The 25,143-nt window shown below is 44.9% G+C and overlaps 1 protein-coding gene across 1 annotated transcript; it reads right to left on the reverse strand.

The window, feature by feature from the left end:
• Positions 1–2,037: 2,037 nt before the first annotated feature.
• On the reverse strand, positions 2,038–3,946 carry LOC123094483 (UDP-glucose 6-dehydrogenase 2). Its single transcript, XM_044516476.1, has 2 exons — positions 3,774–3,946; positions 2,038–3,683 (listed from the first exon to the last, which is right to left on the reverse strand). The coding sequence occupies exon 2, from the start codon at positions 3,658–3,660 to the stop codon at positions 2,218–2,220; it is 1,443 nt and encodes a 480-aa protein (XP_044372411.1). The 5' UTR covers positions 3,661–3,683; positions 3,774–3,946; the 3' UTR covers positions 2,038–2,217.
• Positions 3,947–25,143: the final 21,197 nt, after the last annotated feature.

The raw sequence follows: 25,143 nt of genomic DNA on the forward strand, positions 1-25,143 counted from the left end.
TGAGTATAGAGATGCGGATCATTCGCGACAAGACCCCGGACATCGTGATAGTCGACCCCTTCTACATGCGTGCCAAGATCTTGGGCAGCGCTGGGGACCGGCAAGTCGCGAGTTCTTACCTCGAAGGCGTCATTCTGGCAAACCAAGATAAGGATAACTTCCTCGTGCCTTACTTTCCCGAGTAAGTCCTCCCCTCAACCGGCCCGTAACATATGAATTCTTACATTTCGATCGTTTTTCTTTTAACATTCCGTGTTTTCTGCAGTGACACACGTTGCACGCTCATCCTCCTAAGCCCCAAATATTCCATGGCCACGTATTTCGACCCGGACCGTCAGTCGAACGTAGACTACACAAATGTCAAGAAGGTTCTTGATGATGTTCTCCCCGCCTACGCCAAATCTGGAGGCACCTTCACTAGGCCTATTCGTAAGTACGGCAAGCACGTGTTCTCCCACAATACGACGTTCTGCTGCGTCAAGCAGCCGCCTGGCGGTCAGAAGGGTGCCTACTACGCCATCCATCACATGCGGGCGATCGTACGGGACCATCATCAACTTCTGCTACCGAGTAAACTCCAAGATTGGGCCGCGAGCGTGTCGGCAATCCAGGACGCGGACCTCCGACAAGAATTCTTTCGCATCCAGTCGGAGTTTGTGGAAATCATCCATCAAGATGTCCTTCGTACCTCGGGGCAGTTCTACCTCAGAAATCAACCGTCCAACAGTGACATCGACACAATGCTACAAATGCAGGATGACAACGCCCGTTCTTTCATGACTCCCACGATAGACGGCGGCTTCATCCACGCTCCGGTCCCTTGAGTCGAGTTGTCTAGTTCTGAAACATCGATTGGCTCATGTTGTAATTAAACTTTAATGAACTTGTAGTATGTCTCTTTGGTTTCGAGAGTCGTTCAACTTAGATGTAATCGATGCTATTAATGTCTTGCTTTTCTCTTCCGATCGTTCTGTTGCATACTTATATATTGCTTATGTATTGTCTGTGAATTGGTACTAACGTTTCGTTTGGCTAGTGCATAGCGATGCCGACGTATGTCGTGTACAAGGGTAAGGTTCCCGGAGTCTACGATGACTCGGAGGAGTGTCGGAGACAGGTTCACCGATTCAGCGGTAACAGTTACAAAGGGTACACCACTAGGGCCGAGGCCGAATCTAGATACGCCCGCTATCTAGCGGGAGAGGGGAGGGAGCGTTGGAGGAACCGGATGAAGACGAGTTTCATCGTGATGATGCTCATCGTGATGACCGCAGCTCTCTTCTATGTGATGGTAGTTTAGATGATCGATATCGACTTGTAATGCGAAGATAAACTCGCTACTCGCGGTCTCGAGACTTGTAATATAATGTTCTATCTTTGTTCGGTCTTTTCAATTCGGAGACTAATATGATGAATTATATTCGGAGACTAATATGATGAATTGTATTCAAAGACTAATCTTCTATTGTATTTGATGAATCTATTATTGATGTGTGTTGTCTATATTTTGTCAAATTATACATTTTGTAACCTGTGCAAAAAACAGAAAATAAAAAAATAAAAAAAAACCTAATATTCATACTAATGGCGCATCACATGACAGTGCGCCATTAGTATGACAGTGCATACTAATGGCGCATCACCGGGTAGTGCGCCATTAGTATGCTGCGGTTACTAATGGCGCATCCAGAGGTGGTGCGCCATTAGTATGCCAAAGCACCTGGGTATACATGCCCCCTGGGAGGCATACTAATGGCGCACCCTCGCATATGCTACTAATGGCGCACCAGGTGGTGCGCCATTAGTAAAAATTACTAATGGCGTGCTATCAATGGCGCACCAGTGATGCGCCATTAATGGCCATATTAGGTGCGCCATTAGTAGTGGTATTTCTAGTAGTGGCTTGTCTTCTCTTATTTAAGAGAAGACAAGAGGTGATCTCTTAGTACAATATGTCTCACCACATTTTTAGGAATTACTAGTTATTGAAGATAAGGCTAAGATATGACCCATTGTAGACAAATTTTTTTGTCATCTCTAAATCACATGCAAGACTTAAGATAAGACTATTTTATCAACCATTGTACATGCCCTTAGTTAGCTGGAAGGTCCGTGAATTCCCTGCAATGAGCCCATCGATGTAGCATTTTTGGCTACAAAACTCTATCGATTAAGAAGAACGCTCGCCGACGCGCGGCTGTCAGTGCGCATCGCCTCTCAGGCGACGGCTGGCATGTCCCTGAGCCACTGGTCAAGCGGCTTGCCAATGGCGTAGACGATGAACCCGATGTCCCGGAGCTTCTCCGGGTCGACGATGTTGCGGCCGTCGAAGACGAAAGCCGGCTTCTGCATGATGTCGTACATCCGCCCGTAGTCGAGGTTCCTGAACTCCTCCCACTCGGTCAGGATGCAGACGGCGTGCGCGTCGCGGGCGGCCTCGTACGCGTCCGACGTGACGGCGACGGGTTGATCGGCGGGCTCGCCCACGGGCTGCAGGTGGCGCGGGTGGTCCCAGTCGAACTTGTTCATGGCGAGGTCGCGCCGCACCTGCTCCTCCGTCACCTGCGGGTCGTAGATGCTGACGACGGCCTTGTCCCCGAGCAGGCCCCGGCACACGTCGATGGCCGGCGTCTCGCGCGTGTCGCCGGTGTCCTTCTTGAAGGCGAACCCCAGCACGGCCACCTTCTTCCCGGCGACGGTGTTGAACATGGAGGAGACGACGCGGTTGACGAAGCGGCTCTTCTGGTAGTCGTTGATCCCGATGACCTGCCGCCAGTAGTCCGCCACCTCGGGGAGGCCGTAGCACTCGCAGATGTAGACGAGGTTGAGGATGTCCTTCTGGAAGCAGGAGCCGCCGAAGCCGACGCTGGCGGAGAGGAAGCGCGGGCCGATGCGCGAGTCCTTGCCGATGGAGTAGGCCACCTCGGTGACGTCGGCGCCGGTGGCCTCGCACAGCGCGGAGATGGCGTTCACGGAGGAGATGCGCTGCGCGAGGAAGGCGTTGGCGGCGAGCTTGGACAGCTCGGCCGACCAGAGGTTGGTGGTGATGATGCGGTCCTCGGGGACCCAGCGCGCGTACACGTCCTTGAGGACCTTCACCGCGGCCTGACCCTCGGGGGTCTCGCGGCCGCCGATGAGGACGCGGTCGGGCGCGAAGAGGTCCCGCACGGCGGTGCCCTCGGCGAGGAACTCCGGGTTGGACAGGATCTGGTAGCGGACGCCGCGGCTGTTGTGGGCGAGGATCTTCTCGATGGCCTCGGCGGTCTTGACGGGCACGGTGGACTTCTCCACCACGATCTTGTCGGAGCGGGAGACGTCGGCGATCATGCGCGCGGCGCTCTCCCAGTAGGTGAGGTCGGCGGCCTTGCCGGCGCCGAGGCCGCGGGTCTTGGTGGGGGTGTTGACGGAGACGAAGACGACGTCCGCCTCGCCCACGTAGCGCTCCACGTCGGTGCTGAAGAAGAGGTTGCGGCCGCGGCACTGCTTGACGACGTCGTCCAGGCCGGGCTCGTAGATGGGGAGGCGCTCACTGTTCCAGCCGGCGATACGCGCCTCGGAGATGTCCACCACCACCACCTCCATGTCCGGGCACTTAAGCGCGATCACCGCCATCGTCGGGCCACCCACGTAGCCCGCGCCGATGCAGCAGATCTTCACCATTTGTCTCCCCTCTCTGCTTTCACCTGCAAATTGATCAAAGATACTTAGCTGCGCGCGTGACAACATTGAAGAAGCCAAAACCTCCCGTAACTGAGAGAAACAGAGATACAAACCTTGGGTCCTTGGGAGGAACAAGGAGGGAACGAATCAAATTGTGTAGTGAAGAAGAAAGGAAACGAGACGTGGCATTGCTGGCGTGGTGGGTGGTGAACGCGCGGCTGGGAGCGAATACAGCTAGATGCATGGTAACCCCCACACTTAACGTTCCTACACTGATTCTGGCAGATCCATCGAGCACCTCCTTCCAGTCTGTAACCACCAGTCCCATGTTTCCATTTTTCACCACCAATGCCGCCGATCTCATGCATCTTCTCATCACTTTCCCATTCAAATTTTCGAATAAGCCTCTCGTTTGTTATTGTAACGTTACCATGGGGACACAAGGATGTGTGCATGCATTTAGTCCGGGCCCGGGAGAAACGCATCATTATTACAGTTTTGCTAAAGCACATCTAGATGTGCTTTAAGTATTGAACATGTAAGTCATATATCATTGATTTTACGTTAAGACGCTCCAGAGTGACTCCCTGTCCGTCAGTAGGGAATCACATTATGACATCATCCTTCGATTCGCTCGTTAGCGTGATTTCATATGCCCCGATTCGCTCGCTCGCTCGACCTGGTTTCTTTGTGGATTTAAAACATGCGTTCTACATAGCAATCTTAATCCATGCATCTTATATTTTTTGCGGGAATGCACCTTATTAGTCCATCTAATACAAAAATAATGACATGTGCAGACACTTAACAAGTGTTTTTTAGAGCAGAAAAACATGTGTTCTTCATCAACATGATGACATGTTACAAAATATATTGTTTGGGAGCAGAAATGTGTCTAGTTGGGGCTTATTGAGCTGGAGTACATGTGGACAGAGGAAAACTTGAACTCTTTTGTACTACTGTATCTACAAAAATAAAGGGCCACCAAACCCTGCATAGCCATGAAAAGTGAATCATAGGAAAATATATAGCTAGAGATTGTGATTCATATATCAAACTCAATATTTGCATGAATGATGAGGTATTGATGTCTGATGTTTGTGTACGATTAGTGGATAAGATTGGTGTTATGCTCGAAATGATCATCTTGTCCAGGGTTGAGGGGTATCGGGATTTTGCATACTGTTGGAGAGTATAGGGCTCTTCCTCCTAGCCTTTTTAATGCTAAAATAACAATGGGCAGGGGAACTATTTGGATGGATGTAGCACGACAACCTTAGATAATGGTCTAGCCCATCAAGTGTTATCCGTGTGGGTAGCCTATGTAATTTTTTTTTGGCTCGCGGAAGATGCGACTGGGTGATGGCTGTGGGATGCTCTCAAACTAGCACCAGCCAACACCGTGTAGCTTTGCCCACATCTAGTGGGACGTTCCTCTCTCTCTCTCTCTCTCTCTCTCTCTCTCTCTCTCTCTCTCTCTCATGCGCACGAGCTCAATCGGCACCCCTGCTCAGGATTTGGGACCTTCACTGGATGACTATTCATAGTGATTCCTGCTCAGGTCTACGCTTCCCGGCCCCATATCCGGCGGTGCCTCCTATAGGAGTTGTGTAGGGCTACCATGAAGCTTTCCCATGTCATTTCTTTTGAGGAAAACTCAAAATTGAGCATGCACACACCTACGCCCTTATTCCAACGCGGCTGCCTATGGACGCCTCTATCTCTGTTTATTTCTACTTTAAATTTGTCGTTGGTTTTATGTTCATGACGCCTTGTTGATCCGGAAACATGTTCAATGTTCTTGCTCCACTAGGATTCTATTTTGACTGTTGTTCACATACCAGGTCAATTTTTTCCTTGAAATCACATAACACTTTTATCTTCCCCATCCCCCCCTCAATCCCTAGATTTGTTTTGCTTGTTACATACTTTGGATTCTCACTCTCTCTTTTTATTCTAAAATCCACACACTGCATTAAGATATGCTTTCTAACATATGGAAATCAAAAGCATTTTGTTCCTAAATCATAATAAATGGTGAATAAAATTTGCTTCAGATTACAAGGAAATATGCTTCCTGAATACATTGAAATTCTTTTCCGAATGCATGTGCACTGACGGAAGTGACATAATATTGGATTCAAGCGTATTGCTTTATGAAGTTTGTTAGTTCTTAGATTGATTCTCTTTTAAGTTCTAAAAAATGCAATTAACTCTCCAAATCCTTTCTTTATCATACCATCCGTGAATAGTTTTTTTTGTAGTCTCAAAATTTTCCTAAGGCAAGATTTTATTTGATTTTTCCTGAATCCCAACATGGATTTTGTTTAAGTTGTTTCATGTTCATGTATGACAAATGAACAAATATGTTTGGTTGACAATTTCACACACACACACACACACACACACACACACACACACACACACACACACACACACAGAGAGAGAGAGAGAGAGAGAGAGAGAGATGTTCATGTTCATCAACAAATTGTTTTGCTAAAATTCTTTGGCGGTTTCTTTTATAATTTTTCTTTTCAATTTTGTTAATTGCAAGGGCAAATCCCTTCAATCTTGTACTACGTGCTCTACTACATGCTAGTATGCTACAAACACTCATATCTAGTCTCCTCACGCATGCACGCACAATGCAGAGTACTTCCTTCAACGTCACACAAAATCAAAATCCAAGTTTTGTTGTGAATGGAATAGTCATTGATTGGTGGTCTATAATTTTAGTGCATGCATGAAGCAAGCTACTTGGGGTTTATTGAGTTGCTACTCATGTGGAGATGTTTAGCGAAGTTGTAAACAAATACTCCCTCCATCCCAAAATAAGTATCTCAACTTTGTACTACATTTAGTACAAAGTTATACTAAAATTAAGACACTTATTTTGGGACGGAGGGAGTATGAACTTATCTTGAATGGGCTAGGTCTTCATGAACACTCTCCGTGAGGGAGATGTGGTTATTCATGCGGGGAGCGATGCCGATGCACATGGCGAGAACCTTGTCCACAATCTTTGCACTGGCATTTGCAAGACCAATGTCAGATAAAGTGGTGTCTTCCGCCTTTCTTTCAGTTTTAGGAAGCAAAAGCCGGATTTAGCCACTATAATTTCATTTCTACACAACAAGCAAATATATATGTTATTATCTATATGAAAATTCACAAGTATAGTGGAATAGAGAATTCACATTTGTGCATATTTTGGAACCTTTTATATTCGTAATACAGTTGGTTTTACCTAGGAGCATGTGCTTCTAGGTGGATTTCTTAGTTACCATGCAATATTTTTTGTTCTAACACAAAATAGTTAGTAGCAATATCCTTCATCAATATACCAACTACAGTATGGCCTCTATTGAAAAAACATGTATTTTTCATCAATATAACAACATGTATCAAACTACTTGTGCCTTATTGAGCTGCCAAAAATGCTAGACATACATAATGGGCTACGAAAAAACTATGTGCCACTCCCTCCTCAACTGAATTTCATGGGGTGGGATCGGGACCTTTTATTCTTCCAATCAAATCGTGCCAAGTCAGCTCACATGTGGTCTTCCTCAACATAATGACATGTAACAAAATTTATTGTTTGGGAGCAGAAATGTGTCTAGTCAGGGCTTATTGAGTTGGAGTACATGTGGACAAAGGAAAGTTTACAGACTTTTGTACGACAGTGCCTTTACAGAAATAAAGGGCCATGAAGACCCTGCATAGCCATGAGAAGTGAAGCATAGCACAATATATAGCTAGAGAATGTGATTCATATATCAAACTCAATCTTTGCATGAATGATGGGGTATTGACGTGTGGTGTTTGTGTACGATCAGTGGATATAATTGGTGTCATGCTCGAAATGGTTATCAGGCTCCGGGGTTGAGAGGTATTGTGATTTTGCATAGTGTTGGAGAGTATAGGGCTCTTCCTCCTAGCTCTTTTACCACTAAAATGTCAATGGACCGGAGAAGTACTTGGAGGGCTTTAGCAAGACACCCATAGATAATGGTCTAGCTCACAAGTGTTATACGTGTGGGTGGCCTATGTATTTTTTTGCCTCGCGGCACATGTAATGAAGCGCCCTGGGTGGTGGCCGCAGGATGCTCTCAAACTAGAACAAGCTAACACAGTGCAACTTTTCCCACATCTTGTGGGACGTTCCCAATCATTTTTGGGTCACCCCTTATGTATTTGGAGGTAGATGGATTTGCACTTACAACACCTTGCTTTAACACTTCAGCAAACTAGCCACCATCTAGAACCATAATACACGGGCTCGGTTGTTGGCGCCCCTGTTCAGTATTTGGGACCTTCACCGAACCATTATTCACAGTGATTCCTGCTCAGATCTGTGCTTCCCCACCCTAGATCCGACGGTGCCTCCTATAGGAGTTGCATAGGGACACACTGAAGCCTTCCCATGTCCTTTCTTTTCAGAAAAAGTCAAAATTGAGCATGCACACACCCTTATTCCAAAAAATACTTATTCCAACGCGGTTGCCGATGGATGCCTCCTATCTCATTTTATTTCTCTCTAAATTTGTTGTTGGTTTTATATTCATGATGCCTTGTAGATCCGAAAACATGTTCAATGGTCTTGCTCCACTGGGATTCTATTTTGAATGTTGTTCACATTCCATGTCAAATTTTTCCTTGAAATCGCATAACACTTTTATCTTGCCCTTCCCTCTCCCTCAATCCCTAGATTTGTTTTGCTAGTTACATACTTTGGATTCTCTCTCTCTCTCTCTCTCTCTCTCTCTCTCTCTCTCTCTCCCCTTGTTCTAAATCCACATACTACATGAATATATTCTTTCCAACACATGGAAATTAAGAGCATTTTGCTTCCTAAATCCTAATAAATGGTGAAGAAATTTCCTTCCGATTGCAAGGAAATATGCTTCCTGAATACATTGAAATTTGTTTCCTAATGCATGTGCACGGATGGAAGTGACAGAATATTGGATTCAAGTGTATTGCTCTATGAAGTTGGCTGGTTCTGAATGACTGCTTGTGGAGGTTCTCACGCACGTACCAAGAGCCAGGGCTCCGCCTCCTCCTCCTCCTCCTCCTCCTCCTCCTCCAAGAAAGAAAGTTAGGGTTCGTGCCTCTCGCCGGCGCCGGCGCAGGTCTGCATCGTCTCCGGTGGCCCTAGGGCCATGGAGGCGCGGTGGATCCTGGCAAGGGCCGGCGGGAGGACTCCGTTTTTAGTCTTTTTTTCAATCTTGTTAGGGTTTGTGTCCTAATCAGGAAGACAAGACGGCGGCGGCTCCCTGAAGATGGAATAAAGGTCTCCCCGTCTAGCCCCCGTTCTGGCGTGCGTCTAGCATCGTTGGTGGGCGTGTGGAGGTGTGTCTCCGGCAGATCTATCTTTGATGGATTTGCTCGGATCTCGTCGTTGTTCGTCTACGTTCGTGTGTCTTCGGTTTGGATCCTTCCGATCTACGTTATTTTTCATCGGTGGCGGTTACTGTTCTGGGGTGCTGGTCCTATGGGGCCTTAGCACGACGACTTCCCGACTCTCTACTACAACAAGTTGTGCCCGGCTCCGGCGATGGAGGGGCGATGACGGCGGCGCGCCTTCGGCTCGCTTCAGTGCTTGTAGTCGTCGCTAGGTGGTCTGCGAATCTGGATGTAATTTTTATTTCTAGTATTCGTTGTACTGCCATGATTGAAGATGAATAGATTGGAAGTTTTTCCGCAAAAAAAAGAAGTTGGCTGGTTCTTAGATCGCTTTTCTTTTAAGCTCTAAAAAAGTGTAATTAATTCTCTAAATCCCTTTCTTTATCACCACCTTTTCGGGACTCTTTTATATACTCTGTTGGCCTTTACCTGGGAGCATGTGCTTCTAGGTGCATTTCTTAATTACCCTACAATATGTTTTTTAATTTTTTTCAAGAAAACTTTCGATCTATTCATCTTCAATCATGACGAAACCAGAAATAATGAAACCAGAAATAATGAAAATTACATCAAGATCCGTAGATCATCTAGCGATGACTACAAGCACTAAAGCGAGCCGAAGGCACGCTGCCGTCATTGCCTCTCCCTCGCCGGAGCCGTGCAAAACTTGTTGTAGTAGACAATCGGGAAGTCGTCGTGTTAAGGCCCCATAGGGCCAACACATCAGAATAACAACCGTTGCCGATTAAGAGTAGCGTAGATCGGAAGGATCCAACCTGAAACACATGAACACAGACGAACTACGACCGGATCTGAGAAAATCCACCAAGGACAGATCCGCCGGAGACACATCTCCACACACCCACCGACAATACTAGATGCACCATCCGGACGGGGGTTAGGTGGGGAGAACCTTATTCCATCTTTAGGGAGCCGCCGTCATCTCGTCTTCATGAGCATGACACAAACCCTAACAAAATGCGAAGAAACAACTGAAAATAGAGCCGTCCCACTGGCAAGGGCCGAGATCCACTGCGCCGCCGTGGCCCTAAGGCCACCAAAGACGAGGAGGACTGACGGCGGCGTCGGTGGGAGGCAGGGGAATCCTAGACTTAACAATAGTTAGTAGATATATTCTTCATCAATATAACAACATGTATCAAACTACTTGCGCCTTATTAAGTTGCGAGTATCGTTGGTGGGCGTGTGGATGTGTGTCTCCGGGATCCATCCTTGGTGAATTTGCTTGGACCTGGTTGTTGTCTGTCTACGTTCGTGTGTCTTCAATTTTGATCCTTTTGATCTACATTATTCTTCATCGGCAGCGGTTGCTGTTCTAGTGCGCCGGTCCTATGGGGTCTTAGCATGACGACTTTCGGACTGTCTACTACAACAAGGTGTGCCCGACTCCGACAAAGGAGGGGCAATGACGGCGGCGTGCCTTCGGCTCGCTTCAATGTTGTAGTCGTCGTTAGGTGGTCTACTGATCTGGATGTAATTTTTATTATTTCTGATGTTCGTTGTACTGCCATGATTGAAGATGAGTAGATCAGAAGTTTTTTTTAAAAAAAGATGCTAGCCTGCTACCAGTGTGGAATAAATGTATTAAACAAAGAAAAAGCTTCAAGTCTTATGTACTATAGTACCTATACGGAAATAAAGGGCCATGAAGGCCCCTCCGTAGCCATGAGAAGCACATACGTGTCAATATATAGAGTGTGAGACATATATCAAACTCAATATTTATGTGAATAACAAAGCACTAGTGCGCAATGTGTACGATTAATGGACATGATATTACGCTCCAAATGGTCATAGCGCTCTGGGATTGAGAGTGATCGGGATTCTGCATAGTCTTGCCGAGTATAAGGATCTCCCTTGTGGCTACTTTACTGCATGTATGACAACGGATAGAGGAGCTATGCATCTTGCTTTCGGGCCTAGCATCGGTAGCACAGCGATCTCGGATCATTGTCCGATCCAACAAGTGATGTCCAGGCGGGTGTCCTCTGTATTTTACGGCACGGCACAAGCACGCTTGGTGGTGTGGTGGCCGCTGGATGTTGCGATTTGTGAACACCATCCTGAATGATGAACCGTAGTGTGTGGTGGCCGCGAGCAAAACATCTGTTGCATTCTTAGTTCTTACCCTGAAAGAAGCTGTGGTGTGTGCAGTGTTGCTTTGGCGTTCGGTTAAGGGCAGTGTTAGGCGCCGGTGCGTCGGCCCAGTTTTTCTGCCGGTCGAGCCCCAACCGTTCGATTTGATTTAAAAAAGCCGTCCGATCTGGCATCTCCTCCCTCCCTGAGTCGTCTTCAACCTTTGGCATGCGCGCTTCCGCCCCTCTGCCCATGCACCTCCGCCCCTCTGCCCATGTGCGTCCACCTCTGTGCGCAGCTCCGCGAGGGCGCCGCTCACCGCTCGCACCCGACGCCCCACGACCCCTCTACGGCTTGCACCCGGCGCCTCACAACCCCCCTCGTGCAGTTCCCCCTCAACCTGATTGCAACTCCGTCGTAGATCGGTTGCAACTCCTGCCATTGACGCTCCATGGATGTAGCACCGCCACCGCCGCCGCGCCCGTCGTCAACGCTCGCTGCCGGAATTGCGCGGTCAACAACCACCAGTAAAAAAACGACATTGAACGGATGTAGCAAAAAATATTGCCTATAGTCGCAAAACACATCACCGGTCGTAACAAAAAAATGACACACGGTTGCAGCAAAATCGACCACAGTTATAGCTTTTGTGTTTGCCGGTTCCAACAAAAACAGCTTCTGTTTCCAGCTCGGGGCTTCTCTGGTAATACAACGGTTGTAGCACAACACAGTCACCGGGGTTCGGCAAGCTCATTATAAAGAATGTAACAAATGATTGTGCGGTAGTAGCAAAAATCCAAAACCGTTGTAGCAAAAAATGGTACAGAATGGTTCCAGCAAAAGAACATGGCAGCAAAATATGAAGACGATGGTATCAAATTAGTACACTGGTTCCAACAAAAACAAAAATGGGAGCACAATCTGGGGTTGGTTCCAACAAAACCCGAAGACACTAGTAGCAAAATTTAGACTTGGTTCCAGCAAAAAAAAAGGCATGGTTCCAGCAAAAAGAACTCGAGTTGTGCCATGGTCGGAGACCTATGGCGCTCCCATGGTCAGAGACATGTGGCAGCCACTGCCACGCCGCACCGGTTGCACGGTTGCAGCTCGCCATCGTCAGACGCCAATGGATGCAGCTCCACCAACAGGTGGTTGTGGCACCACCAGCGACTGGTGGTAGCATCTCCGGCGAGGTGGCTGCAGCTCTGACGCCCCAACGGTTGCAGCACCTTCGCGCCCAAATCCGTCGGCGGTCGCCTCGCTTGCAGCATCAGCCACACCAATCGCTCGTCGCCTCCGCCATCTTTCATAGAGAAGAGCAAGTTCTAGGCTGGAGGTGGAAGAAAAGTGCTACGGCGATGTGTGGCCAGAGGAACAAGGGGAAACAAAGAGATAAGGTTCATGGGGAAAAGCGGTTCATGCGGGCCCACAATAACACGCGTCTCGTGCGGGGTCGTTTTTTGTGTGGACATGTGAAGCCAGCGTGTCACGCGCCGGCCGAACGGTTCCGCCGGTGCCTCGGCTCGAAATGTTTACCTTCGGTTAATGTAAATCTAAAGTTGGGTTGACATGGCCCACCCCAAAGCGAAGTAATTTACCAAACGAGAAAGGAAAGACTGCAACAACAAATTGACTAGAAAATACTAAAACCAGTATAACATTGTGTTCTTGAGAATATGTGGTGGTCTATATTCTGCCTCCAATCCTCAACAAACTCGATGGTTCTTTAGTTCAGTTCCACTGCCATTCAGAAGTTGGTAGAACAGTTTCAGTTAAGTTGGACCTACTCCGGCGGAACAAGTGCAGAAAGGGTGGCATGGCATCCTGCCGTCTGTTCGGCTTTGGACTCTGGTGACCATGGTGCCCAGCGTCGCTGGGGAGATCCAATGGGCCTTGTGCGTTGTTCCGGTGGTGGCTGGCACCTGGCTGCGGAGGCACGACACAACGTTGGATGTTGGGCGGTGGGAAGAGGTTCGCATTCGTCTTCAGCGGTTTGATGGTGATCAGATTGGCCAGTTAATTATTGGAAGAGAGCTAAGTACTTCCCTACTTCTAGCCCTATGTTTGCTCCTGCCTCCGGAGCGTCCCAGTTCTGGAGAGACCTTGTTAAGCTTAGGCCTATTTTCCAAGGCCTCGTCAAGTTGTCGTTCATAATGGTAGATCCATTAGATTTTGGCTCGATTGGTGGTGTGGCTCGACTATGTTGGCTGTTGCTTTTCCTAATATTTTTTCCTACTGTCCTGACCCTGAGATCTCAATCTTTGAGCTCTCTTCCAATAATTGGGATCTGCATCTTCGTCGTACTCTTTCCCCTGAAGAGTTGGGTGACTGGCAACGTCTTGCTGCCTTTTTCCCGGTGGTCTCGGAGGAGGACTTGATGGTGTGGCCTCATTCATCTTCTGGTCGCTTTTCGGTGAAATCGCTTTATGGTAAACTTATCTCAGGTTCTACTACTTCCAAATTTAAGTGGATCTGGAGGACTCGTATCCCCCCTAAGATCAAGATCTTTCTGTGGCAAGCTTCTCATGGGCGGCTCCCGACTGGTGATCAGATTCGCAAGCGCAATGGGCCAGGGTCTGATCGCTGCGCCCTTTGTGGGCTGAGAGAAGATACTATGCATATTTTCTTCTCCCGCATTCTGGCTAAGTTAGTTTGGTGCTGTATCAGATCCTGGCTGCATGTTGCCTAGAGACCGTCTTCCTTCTCTGAGCTTCGTCCCCTGTCTAAGAATCTGGTTGGGGCCCAGAGGAGAATTTTCTAGGTGTGCTTTGCTGCGATGTGCTGGTCTCTATGGACGACTAGAAACAAATTTACTATTGAGCATGTTTTCCCTGCTAAGCCTACTGATTGCTCATTTAAAACTTGCATGTTCTTGCAGCAGTGGAGATTATTGATTAAGGAGGCGATAGGGATGCGCTTGATATGATGATCTCCAAGATCCGGGATTCTGCTATCTCGCTATCTCCACCCCGTGACGGCAGCTAGGTGTTGTTGGCCCTATGTTTGGCGTCTTTAGTCCCCTCGGCATGCGTGCCGTGTATTGGCCTGGGAGCCATGTACGTTACCTCTTCTGCCCTTTCATGTTGAGTGATACTCTAAGTGTCGACTATGATGTTCGTCTTGTTTGTTTAACTCTGCCTGGTGGCTTTATTTATAAATCCGGGCTTCGACCTTTTATCTATTTTTTTTATGAAGAACCGAGTTGTCAATTTTTGTACGAAGAATCGAGCGAAAACCATCGCAACCGCTAGGCGGCACATATAAGATGTCCCACACACACTCGTCGAGATAGTATGGCGGCGTCATCATCATCATTTCTTCACTAGAGGCATCATCGTCAAATCTAAACTCTAAGCAAACGACTATGACTTCACTGTAGGCGATTGTTTGACACAACCCGCACTGTAGATGACACGTGGAGATGAACGAAGATCCATGCCAAAACTCACCCAGCCACCTGTGACCAGACAACACAACTTTGACTTTGACGGAGAACTACGAAGGAGAACTAGGCATGGTTAGCGCCGCTGAATATCATCGAACGGACCACCTGCTGCCCTTCATCGTACGGCACTAGGACCCCACCACCGCAACTTCAAATTCATAACAACAAACCAGTCGAGCAATTCTGCGGCCACACCGGAGAAGGGCCGACCACCCAACCATAGCCACGTCTTCGACATCACCCACCATTATCGTTGCCACATAACACAAGCCTTGATACCAATAACAACACCTTCCACTAGTCTCGCTCACCATTGCCCAACTCCAAAGATGAAGCCCCTATATTGAAATACAACACCAAGGTGCCGCCAACGTCTAATCACTCAAGGTCAAGGGTATCTCCAGTATCTGCAACGACCCGCGTGAGAGCGGTGCGGTAGCAATGCCAGCAATGCAGCGATGCCTCCAGGAAGATTAGCGAAGGCCACAACTATTGCCATCATTCGTCACGACCACAACCAAGGCAGGGTATTCACCCAAGCTCCTGCTACCTCTTGAGCATTGCGTTAGTTTTCCCTTGAAGAGGAAAGGGTGATGCAGGAAATTAGCGTAAGTATTTCCCTGAGTTTTTGAGAACCAAGGTATCAATCTAGTAGGACGGTCCTCAAAAGTTCCACGCACCTACACAAACAAACAAGAACCTCGCAACCAACGCGATAAAGGGATTGTCAATCCTTTCACAGTAACTTGCAAAAGTGAGATCTGATAGAGATAATATGATAAGATAAATATTTTTGGTATTTTTATTATATAGATTGGAGAGTAAAGATGCGAATAAAAGTAGATGGGAAACTTATATGATAAAAGATAGACCCGGGGGCCATAGGTTTCACTAGTGGCTTCTCTCAAGATAGCATAAGTATTATGGTGGGTGAACAAATTACTGTCGAGCAATTGATGGAAAAGTGCATAGTTATGAGATTTTCTAGGCATGATCATGTATATAGGAATCACGTCTGTGACAAGTAGATCGAAATGATTCTGCATCTACTACTATTACTCCACACATCGACCGACTCCTGCCTGCATCTAGAGTATTAAGTTCATGAAGAACAGAGTAACTCATTAAGAAAGATGACATGATGTAGAGGGATAAACTCAAGCAATATGATATAAACCCCATCTTTTTATCCTCGATGGAAACAATACAATACGTGCCTTGCTGCCCCTGCTGTCACTGGGAAAGGACACCGCAAGATTGAACCCAAAGCTAAGCACTTCTCCCATTGCAAGAAAGATCAATCTAGTAGGCCAAACCAAACTGATAATTCGAAGAGACTTGCAAAGATAACCAATCACACATAAAAGAATTCAGAGAAGATTCAATTATTTCTCATAGATAATCTTGATCATAAACCCACAATTCATTGGATCTCGACAAACAAACCACAAAAAGAGTTACATCGAGTTGATCTCCAAGAAGATCGAGGAGAACTTGGTATTGAGATTCAAAGATAGAGAAGAAGCCATCTAGCTAATAACTATGGACCCGAAGGTCTGTGGTAAACTACTCACAACTCATCGGAGAGGCCTTGGGGATGATGTAGAGGCCCTCCGTGGTCGATTCCCCCTCCGGCAGAGCACCGACAAAGGCTCCAAGATGGGATCTCGTGGATACAGAAGGTTGCGTCTGTGGAAATAGTTTTTCGTGGTGCTCCTGGATGTTTTCGGGGTATGTAGATATATACAGGCGAAGGAGGTAGGTCAGGGGAGCCACGAGGGGCCCACGAGGGTGGGGGCGCGCCTGCCCCCCTAGGGCGCGCCGGGCACCCTCGTGGCCGCCTCGGTTACTTGTTGATGCCCACTCCAAGTCTCCTAGATTGCGTTTTTTCCAAAAAGATCGCTCCCGAAGGTTTCATTCCGTTTGGACTCCTTTTGATATTCCTTTCCTTCGAAACACTGAAATAGGCAAAAAAACAGCAATTCGGGCTGGGCCTCCGATTAGTAGGTTAGTCCCAAAAATGATATAAAAGTGTAGAGTAAAGCCCATAAACATCCAAAACGGGTAATATAATAGCATGGAACAATAAAAAATTATAGATACGTTGGAGACGTATCAGCTCCCGACACAACCTCAGCTGCACATCGGCTCACACCGGCAGGGACAAGCCAACCAACCACCACCACCACGTACTAGCCCGACGACCAAGGAGTACACAGCAAACCGTCATATCCGACCACACCTCATGGAGGCTACCGGCTGCCACTTAGCAGCTCCAACCACCAGATCCACGAACAATCTATCGGAATGAGGGCCACCGGACACAGCACGAGCAGTCGTAGCCTGACAGGCACCATGCCGACAAGGCGACAAAGGAACGCCACCAAGGCGATAGGCTGATCGGCTGGCTCGCCCACGGGCTGCTGATAACCCACAAGTGTAGGGGATCGCAACAGCTTTCGAGGGTAGAGTATTCAACCCAAAATTATTGATTCGACACAAGGGGAGCCAAAGAATATTATTGAGTATTAGCAATTGAGTTGTCAATTCAACCACACCTGGATAACTTAATATCTGCAGCAAAGTATTTAGTAGCAAAGTAGTATGATAGTAATGGTAATAGTGGAAAAAGTAAATATAATAGTTTTGTAGTAACTGTAACAGTAGCAACGGAAAAGTAAATAAGTGAAGCACAAGATGTGAAAAGCTCGTAGGCATTGGATCAGTGATGGATAATTATGTCGGATGCGATTCCTCATGTAATAGCTATAACATAGGGTGACACAAAACTAGCTCCAATTCATCAATATAATGTAGGCATGTATTCCGTATATAGTCATACGTGCTTACGGAAAAGAACTTGCATGACATCTTTTGTCCTACCCTCGCGTGACAGCGGGGTCCTAGTGGAAACTAAGGGATATTAAGGCCTTCTTTTAATAGAGAACAGGAACAAAGCATTAGCACATAGTGAATACACGAACTCCTCAAACTATGGTCATCACCGAGAAGTATCCCGATTATTGTCACTTCGGGGTTGTCGGATCATAACACATAATAGGTGACTATAGACTTGCAAGAAGGATCAAGAACACACATATATTCATGAAAACATAATAGGTTTAGATTAGAAATCATGGCACTCGGGCCCTAGTGACAAGCATTAAGCATAGCAAAGTCATAGCAACATCAATCTCAGAACATAGTGGATACTAGGGATCAAACCCTAACAAAATTAACTTGATTACATGGTAAATCTCATCCAACCCATCACCGTCCAGCAAGCCTACGATGGAATTACTTGCGCACGGTGGTGAGCATCATGAAATTGGTGATGGTGGATGGTTGATGATGATGACGACGACGAATCCCCCTCCTCAGAGTCCCGAACGGACTCCAGATCAGCCCTCCCAAGAGAGATTAGGGCTTGGCAGCGGCTCCGTATTGTAAAACGCGATGAAACTTTCTCTTTGATTTTTTTCTCCGCGATACAGAATATATGGAGTTGGAGTTGAGGTCGGCGGAGCCTCAGAGGGCCCACGAGACAAGGGGGCGCGCCCAGGGGGGTGGGTGCGCCCCCACCCTCGTGGACAGGGTGTGGGCCCCCTGGTCTTGATTCTTTCGCCAGTATTTTTTATATTTTCCGAAACTTGCCTCCGTGGATTTTCAGGACATTCCGAGAACTTTTGTTTTCTACACATAAAACAACATCATGGCAGTTCTGCTGAAAAAAGCGTGTGTCCGGGTTAGTTTCATTCAAATCATGCAAATTAGAGTCCAAAACAAGGGCAAAAGTGTTTGGAAAAGTAGATATGTTGGAGACGTATCAACTCCCCCAAGCTTAAACCTTTGCTTGTACTCAAGCAATTCAGTTGATAAACTGAAAGTGATAAAGAAAAACTTTTACAAACTCTGTTTGCTCTTGTTGTTGTAAACATGCAAAGCCAGCATTCAGGTTTCAGCAAATATTATGAACTAACCATACTCACAATAACACTTAGGTCTCACAATTACTCATAACAATGGCATAATCAGCTAGCGAGACATAATAATAAAACTCGGATGATAACACTTTCTCAAAACAATCATAACATGATATAACAAAATGGTATCTCGCTAGCCCTTTCTGAGACCGCAAAACATAAGTGCAGAGCACCTTTAAAGATCAAGGACCGACTAAACATTGTAATTCATGGTAAAAGAGATCCAGTCAAGTCATACACAATATAAATCAATAGTAATTAATGCAAATGACAGTGTGCTCTCCAGCGGGTGCTCTTTAATAAGAAGGTGATGACTCAACATAAACGTAAATAGATAGGCCCTTCGCAGAGGGAAGCAGGGATTTGTATAGGTGCCAGAGCTCGATTTTAAAATAGAGATTGAATGACATTTTGAGCGGCATACTTTCACTGTCAACGCAACAACTATGAGATGGTTGTATCTTCCATACTACATGCATTATAGGCAGTTCCCAAACATAATGGTAAAAGTTTATACTCCCCCACCACCAACAAGCATCAATCCATGGCTTTCTTGAAATAACGAGTGCCTCCAACTAACAACAGCCCTGGGGGAGTTTTGTTTAATTATATTGATTTGCTTTGATCTTTTTGGATCATGGGACTGGGCAACCCCATTACCGGCCCTTTCTCGTGAATGAGGAGAGGAGTCCACTCCTCTTGAGAATAACCCACCTATCATGGATAATATAGGCAGCCCTAGTTGAAACATGAGCTGCTAGAGCATACAAAACAAAATTCATTTGAAGGTTTGGAGTTCGGCACATACAAATTTACTTGGAACGGCAGGTAGATACCGCATATAGGAAGGTATGGTGGACTCATATGGAATAACTTTGGGGTTTAAGGAGTTTGGATGCACAAGCAGTATTCTCGCTTAGTACAGGTGAATGCTAGCAAAAGACTGGGAAGCGACCAACTAAGAGAGTGACAACAGTCATGAACATGCATTAAAATTAATTTACACCGAGTATAAACATGAGTAGGATATAATCCACCATGAACATAAATATCATGAAGGCTATGTTGATTTGTTTCAACTACATGTGTGAACATGTGCCAAGTCGAGTCACTCAATTTATTCAAAGGAGGATACCATCCCATCATACCACATCATAATCATTCTAATAGCATATTGGCACGCAAGGTAAAACCATTATAACTCATAGCTAATCAAGCATGGCACAAGCAACTATAATCTCTAAATGTCATTGCAAATATGTTTACTTCATAATAAGCTGAATCAGGAACGATGAACTCATCATATTTACAAAAACAAGAGAGGTCGAGTTCATACCAGCTTTTCTCATCTCAACCAGTCCATCATATATCGTCATTATTGCCTTTCACTTGCACGACCGAACGATGTGTATAATAATAATAGTGCACGTGCATTGGACTAAGCTGGAATCTGCAAGTATTCAACTCAAGAGAGAAGACAAAGTAATATGGGCTCTAAGTTAAATAAACAATCATGCATATGAGAGCCACTAAACATTTTCAATAGGGTCTTCTACTCTCGACCCCCAAAGGAAAGAAAAGAAAATAAAACTATTTACACGGGAAAGCTCCCAACAAGTAAGAAGAAGAAGGAGAAATCTTTTTGGGTTTTCATTTTAATTCTACTACAAGCATGGAAATTAAACTAACTAATTTTTGGTTTTTCTTAAGGTTTATCAAGCACACAATAAGAAAACTAGAAAAAGAAAATTAAACTAGCATAGATAATACAATGAAAGAGTATGAGCACCGACGACTAGAATAGTGTGTGAACATGAATATAAAGTCGGTGAGAAATACATACTCCCCCAAGCTTGGGCTTTTGGCCTAAGTTGGTCTAATGCCACGGACCATGTCTACTCTCCCCGGTGTACTGAGGGGTGTAATCAGGATACCACTGGCTGGCCGTCTCCTCCAGATCCCACTGGTAAGATGATGCTTGGTAAGGGTCCAGTGCAGGTTCCGGCTCAGGCTCAGGTTCTGGAGTGGATGCTTGGCCTCGATGAGCATACACTGCTTCCGGCGTGACAAGAAAATTATCTGCAATCAAATCAAACAACAGAGGCGCAGGCAAAATAATAGTCTAATTGTGTTTCTTATTAAATCTCAGCTTATACAGGAGCATCTTATCTTTGTTGTCAACAATGAACTCATGTGCTACCATGCTCTTGTAATCTAAAATGTAAGGAGGCAGTTTTATCTCCTCTTTCTCATGGTGCCTAATAGGTATCTCAAAATTTCTAGCAAGACGTGCAGCATAGATACCTCCAAAGATGGGGCCTTTTGTACGATTTAGGCTTAGCCGTTTAGCAATGACGACACCCATACTAAAAATATTATCTCCAAACAAGGCATGGTGAAGAATAATAATATCTGGAACATTGAAGTTTCCACTATTTCCACAACCAATCAAGCATCTACTAGCAAATATAGCAAAGTAGCGTAAAACAGGAAAGTGTATGCTAGAGATTCTCGCATCGGAACCCTTCTTTGGATCCCCTACAGTGATAGTGTTAACAAAGCCATCCACATCTTTACGATGTGGTTCCTCTAATTTTCCCTCAAAGGGTATCCTACATACCGCACAAAAATTACGTAAAGACATTTCCCTGAATTCATCATATAAATGAAATGATACTGAAGGCGGTGACTTCTTAGGATAATAATAAAAGTTTTGCACGAAAGTATTGGTGAGTAAGAGATACTGATCGATCCAGTCGTGGAGGAAATCGGTGAGGCCTGCATTCCCGATCAAAGAATAAAAATCTTCCTAAATTCCAGCTTCTCTCAAGAAATTATCGCATGGCCATTCACACGGCCGTACTTCCACTATGCGAGGGAGATTATACTTGGCCTTTTCCTTCTCTTTAGCTTGTTTTTCCTGGGAGCCTTGGCTAGAAGAGCCCATCAAAAATCTCCTTAACATTTTCTGAATTTTTTTGAAATTTTTAGTAACTTCAAAATAAAAGTGAATAAAACTAAACAAGATTGATAGCAACTACTCCTACAAGTGCCTAGAGCCTATATCATGCATTAAAATTACTTGGGACCTCATAAATTTAACATGCAAGCTCAAGAACAGGGTCACCTATGCAGCAAAATTTGCAATGAATAAAGCACTAGAACAAAAACTAATCGGACCAATGAAGGATTCACATACCAAGCAACAATCTCCCAAAGCAGTTTTGTGAATGGAGCTTTGAGCATAAGGATTTACTTTAAGCATATCAGTTAAGCCCATACGTCAGAAGATAGGTCTAATCATTTCAGCAAAGCGCTCAACATCCTCGTCATCCTTTGTCTTGGATGGTTTAGGAGGAAAGGGCATGGGTTTCTGAACCCATGGTTCTCTTTCTCTACCATGCTTCCTAGCAACAAAATCTCTCTTATCATAACATTGATTCCTTGATTGTGGGTTATCAAGATCAACAACAGGTTCAACTTCTACTTCATTATTTTTGCTAGGTTGAGCATCAACATGAACATTATCATTAACATTATCACTAGGTTCATTTTCATCACCTGATTGTGTTTCAGCATCAGAAACAGAGATATCATTGGGATTCTCAGGTGTTTCTACCGGGTTCACTAGAAGCATGCAAAGTCCTATCGTTTTTCTTTTTCTTCTTTTTAGAAGAACTAGGTGCCTCTAAATTGTTTCTCTGAGAATCTTCCTCGATTCTCTTAGGGTGGCCTTCAGGATACAAAGGTTCCTGAGTCATTCTACCAGTTCTAGTAGCCACTCTAATGGCAAAATTAGGTTTATTATCTAATTCATCAAGCAAATCATTTTGAGCTTTAAGTACTTGCTCAGCTTGAGTAGCAACCATAGAAGCATATTTGCTAACGGGTTTAAGTTCACCTTTAACTCTAGCCATATAATCACTCACGTGTCCTATCTCGAAAGCATTATTCTTTAATTATCTACCAACATAAGCATTAAAACTTTCTTGTCTAGCCATAAAGTCATCAAATTCATCTAAGCATGGGCTATGAAATTTAGTAGAGGGAATTTCAACTTTATCATATCTATAGAGAGAATTTACCTTTACTACCTGTGTCGGGTTATCAAGACAATGTGGTTCTTCGACAAGCGGTATATTAAGACCATGGATTTCTTCAATAGGTGGTAAATTCTTAACATCTTTAGCTTTTATACCTTTTTCTTTCATTAATTTCTTTGCCTCTTGCATATCTTCAGGACAGAGAAATAGAACACCTCTCTTCTTCGGAGTGGGTTTAGGAATAAGCTCAGGAGTTGGCTCAATTGGTTCAGGAATTGCCTCAGGAATTGGCTCAGGAAGAGTCCAATTATTTTCATTAGTCAACATATTATTCAATAGTAATTCAGCTTCGTCGACTATTCTTTTCCTGAAAACACAACCAGCACAACTATCCAAGTAGTCCTTGGAAGCATCGGTTAGTCCATTATAAAAGATATCAAGTATTTCATTTTTCTTAAGAGGATGATCAGGCAAAGCATTAAGTAATCGAAGAAGCCTCCCCCAAGCTTGTGGGAGACTCTCTTCTTTGATTTGCACAAAATTATATATTTCCCGCAAGGTAGCTTGTTTCTTATGAGCAGGGAAATATTTAGCAGAGAAGTAATAAATCATATCCTAGGGACTACGCACACAACCAGGAGCAAGAAAATTAAACCAAGTCTTAGCATCACCCTTTAATGAGAATGGAAATATCTTAAGGATATAGTAATAGCGAGATTTATCATCATTAGTAAATAGGGTGGCTATATCATTCAACTTGGTAAGATGTGCCACAACAGTTTCAGATTCAAGGCCATAAAAAGGATCAGATTCAACCAAAGTAATAATCTCAGGATCAACAGAGAATTCATAATCCTTATCAGTAACACAGATAGGTGAAGTAGCAAAAGCAGGGTCAGGTTTCATTCTAGCATTAAGAGATTGATGCTTCCATTTAGCTAATATTTTTTTAAGATCATATCTATCTTTACAAGCAAAGATAGCTTTAGCAGCTTCCTAATTCATAACATAACCCTCAGGAACAATAGGTAATTCATAATCAGGGGGAGAACTTTCATCATCACAATCATCAATAATAGCATCTTCAATAATTTCATTCTCTCTAACCCTAGCAAGTTGTTCATCAAGAAATTCACCTAATGGCACAGTAGTATCATGCACAGAAGTAGTTTCATCATAAGTATCATGCATAGCAGAAGTGGCATCATCAATAACATGCGACATATCAGAATTCATAGCAGTAGCAGGTTTAGGTGTCGCAAACTTACTCATAACAGAAGGAGAATCTAGTGCAGAGCTAGATGGCAGTTCCTTACCTCCCCTCGTAGTTGAGGGAAAAATCTTGGTTCTTTCGTCTTTCAAGTTCTTCATAATGATCAGCAGATATAAATCCCAAGTGACCAAAGAATAGAGCTATGCTCCCCGGCAACGGCGCCAGAAATTAGTCTTGATAACCCACAAGTGTAGGGGATCGCAACAGCTTTCGAGGGTAGAGTAGTCAACCCAAATTTATTGATTCGACACAAGGGGAGCCAAAGAATATTATTGAGTATTAGCAGTTGAGTTATCAATTCAACCACACCTGGATAACTTAATATCTGCAGCAAAGTATTTACTAGCAAAGTAGTATGATAGTAATGGTAACTGTGGCAGAAGTAAAGATAATAGTTTTGTAGTAACTGTAATAGTAGCAACGGAAAAGTAAATAAGCGGAGCACAAGATGTGAAAAGCTCATAAGCATTGGATCAGTGATGGATAATTATGTCGGATGTGATTCCTCATGTAATAGCTATAACATAGGGTGACACAAAACTAGCTCCAATTCATTAATATAATGTAGGCATGTATTCCGTATATAGTCATACGTGCTTACGGAAAAGAACTTGCATGACATCTTTTGTCCTACCCTCCCGTGGCAGCGGGGTCCTAGTGGAAACTAAGGGATATTAAGGCCTCCTTTTAATAGAGAACCGGAACAAAGCAATAGCACATAGTGAATACATGAACTCCTCAAACTATGGTCATCACCGAGAAGTATCCCGATTATTGTCACTTCGGGGTTGTCGAATCATAACACATAATAGGTGACTATACACTTGCAAGATAGGATTAAGAAAACACATATATTCATGAAAACATAATAGGTTCAGATTAGAAATCATGGCACTCGGGCCCTAGTGACAAGCATTAAGCATAGCAAAGTCATAGCAACATCAATCTCAAAACATAGTGGATACTAGGGATCAAACCCTAACAAAACTAACTTGATTACATGGTAAATCTCATCCAACCCATAACCGTCCAGCAAGCCTACGATGGAATTACTCATGCACGGTGGTGAGCATCATGAAATTGGTGATGGAGGATGGTTGATGATTGTAAGGGCATATTTATCCCCAAGGTGTTTTGGTGATTGATGACAATGCTTTTGCGGACTAATCGTGTGCGTTGAGTTTTTCAGAGATTCATCCTTTGGCACGAGATGATTCCCTCCCCTCGGTGTTT

The sequence above is a fragment of the Triticum aestivum genome, chromosome 4B (assembly GCF_018294505.1).
Source record: "Triticum aestivum cultivar Chinese Spring chromosome 4B, IWGSC CS RefSeq v2.1, whole genome shotgun sequence".
Taxonomy (NCBI): Eukaryota; Viridiplantae; Streptophyta; class Magnoliopsida; order Poales; family Poaceae; genus Triticum; species Triticum aestivum.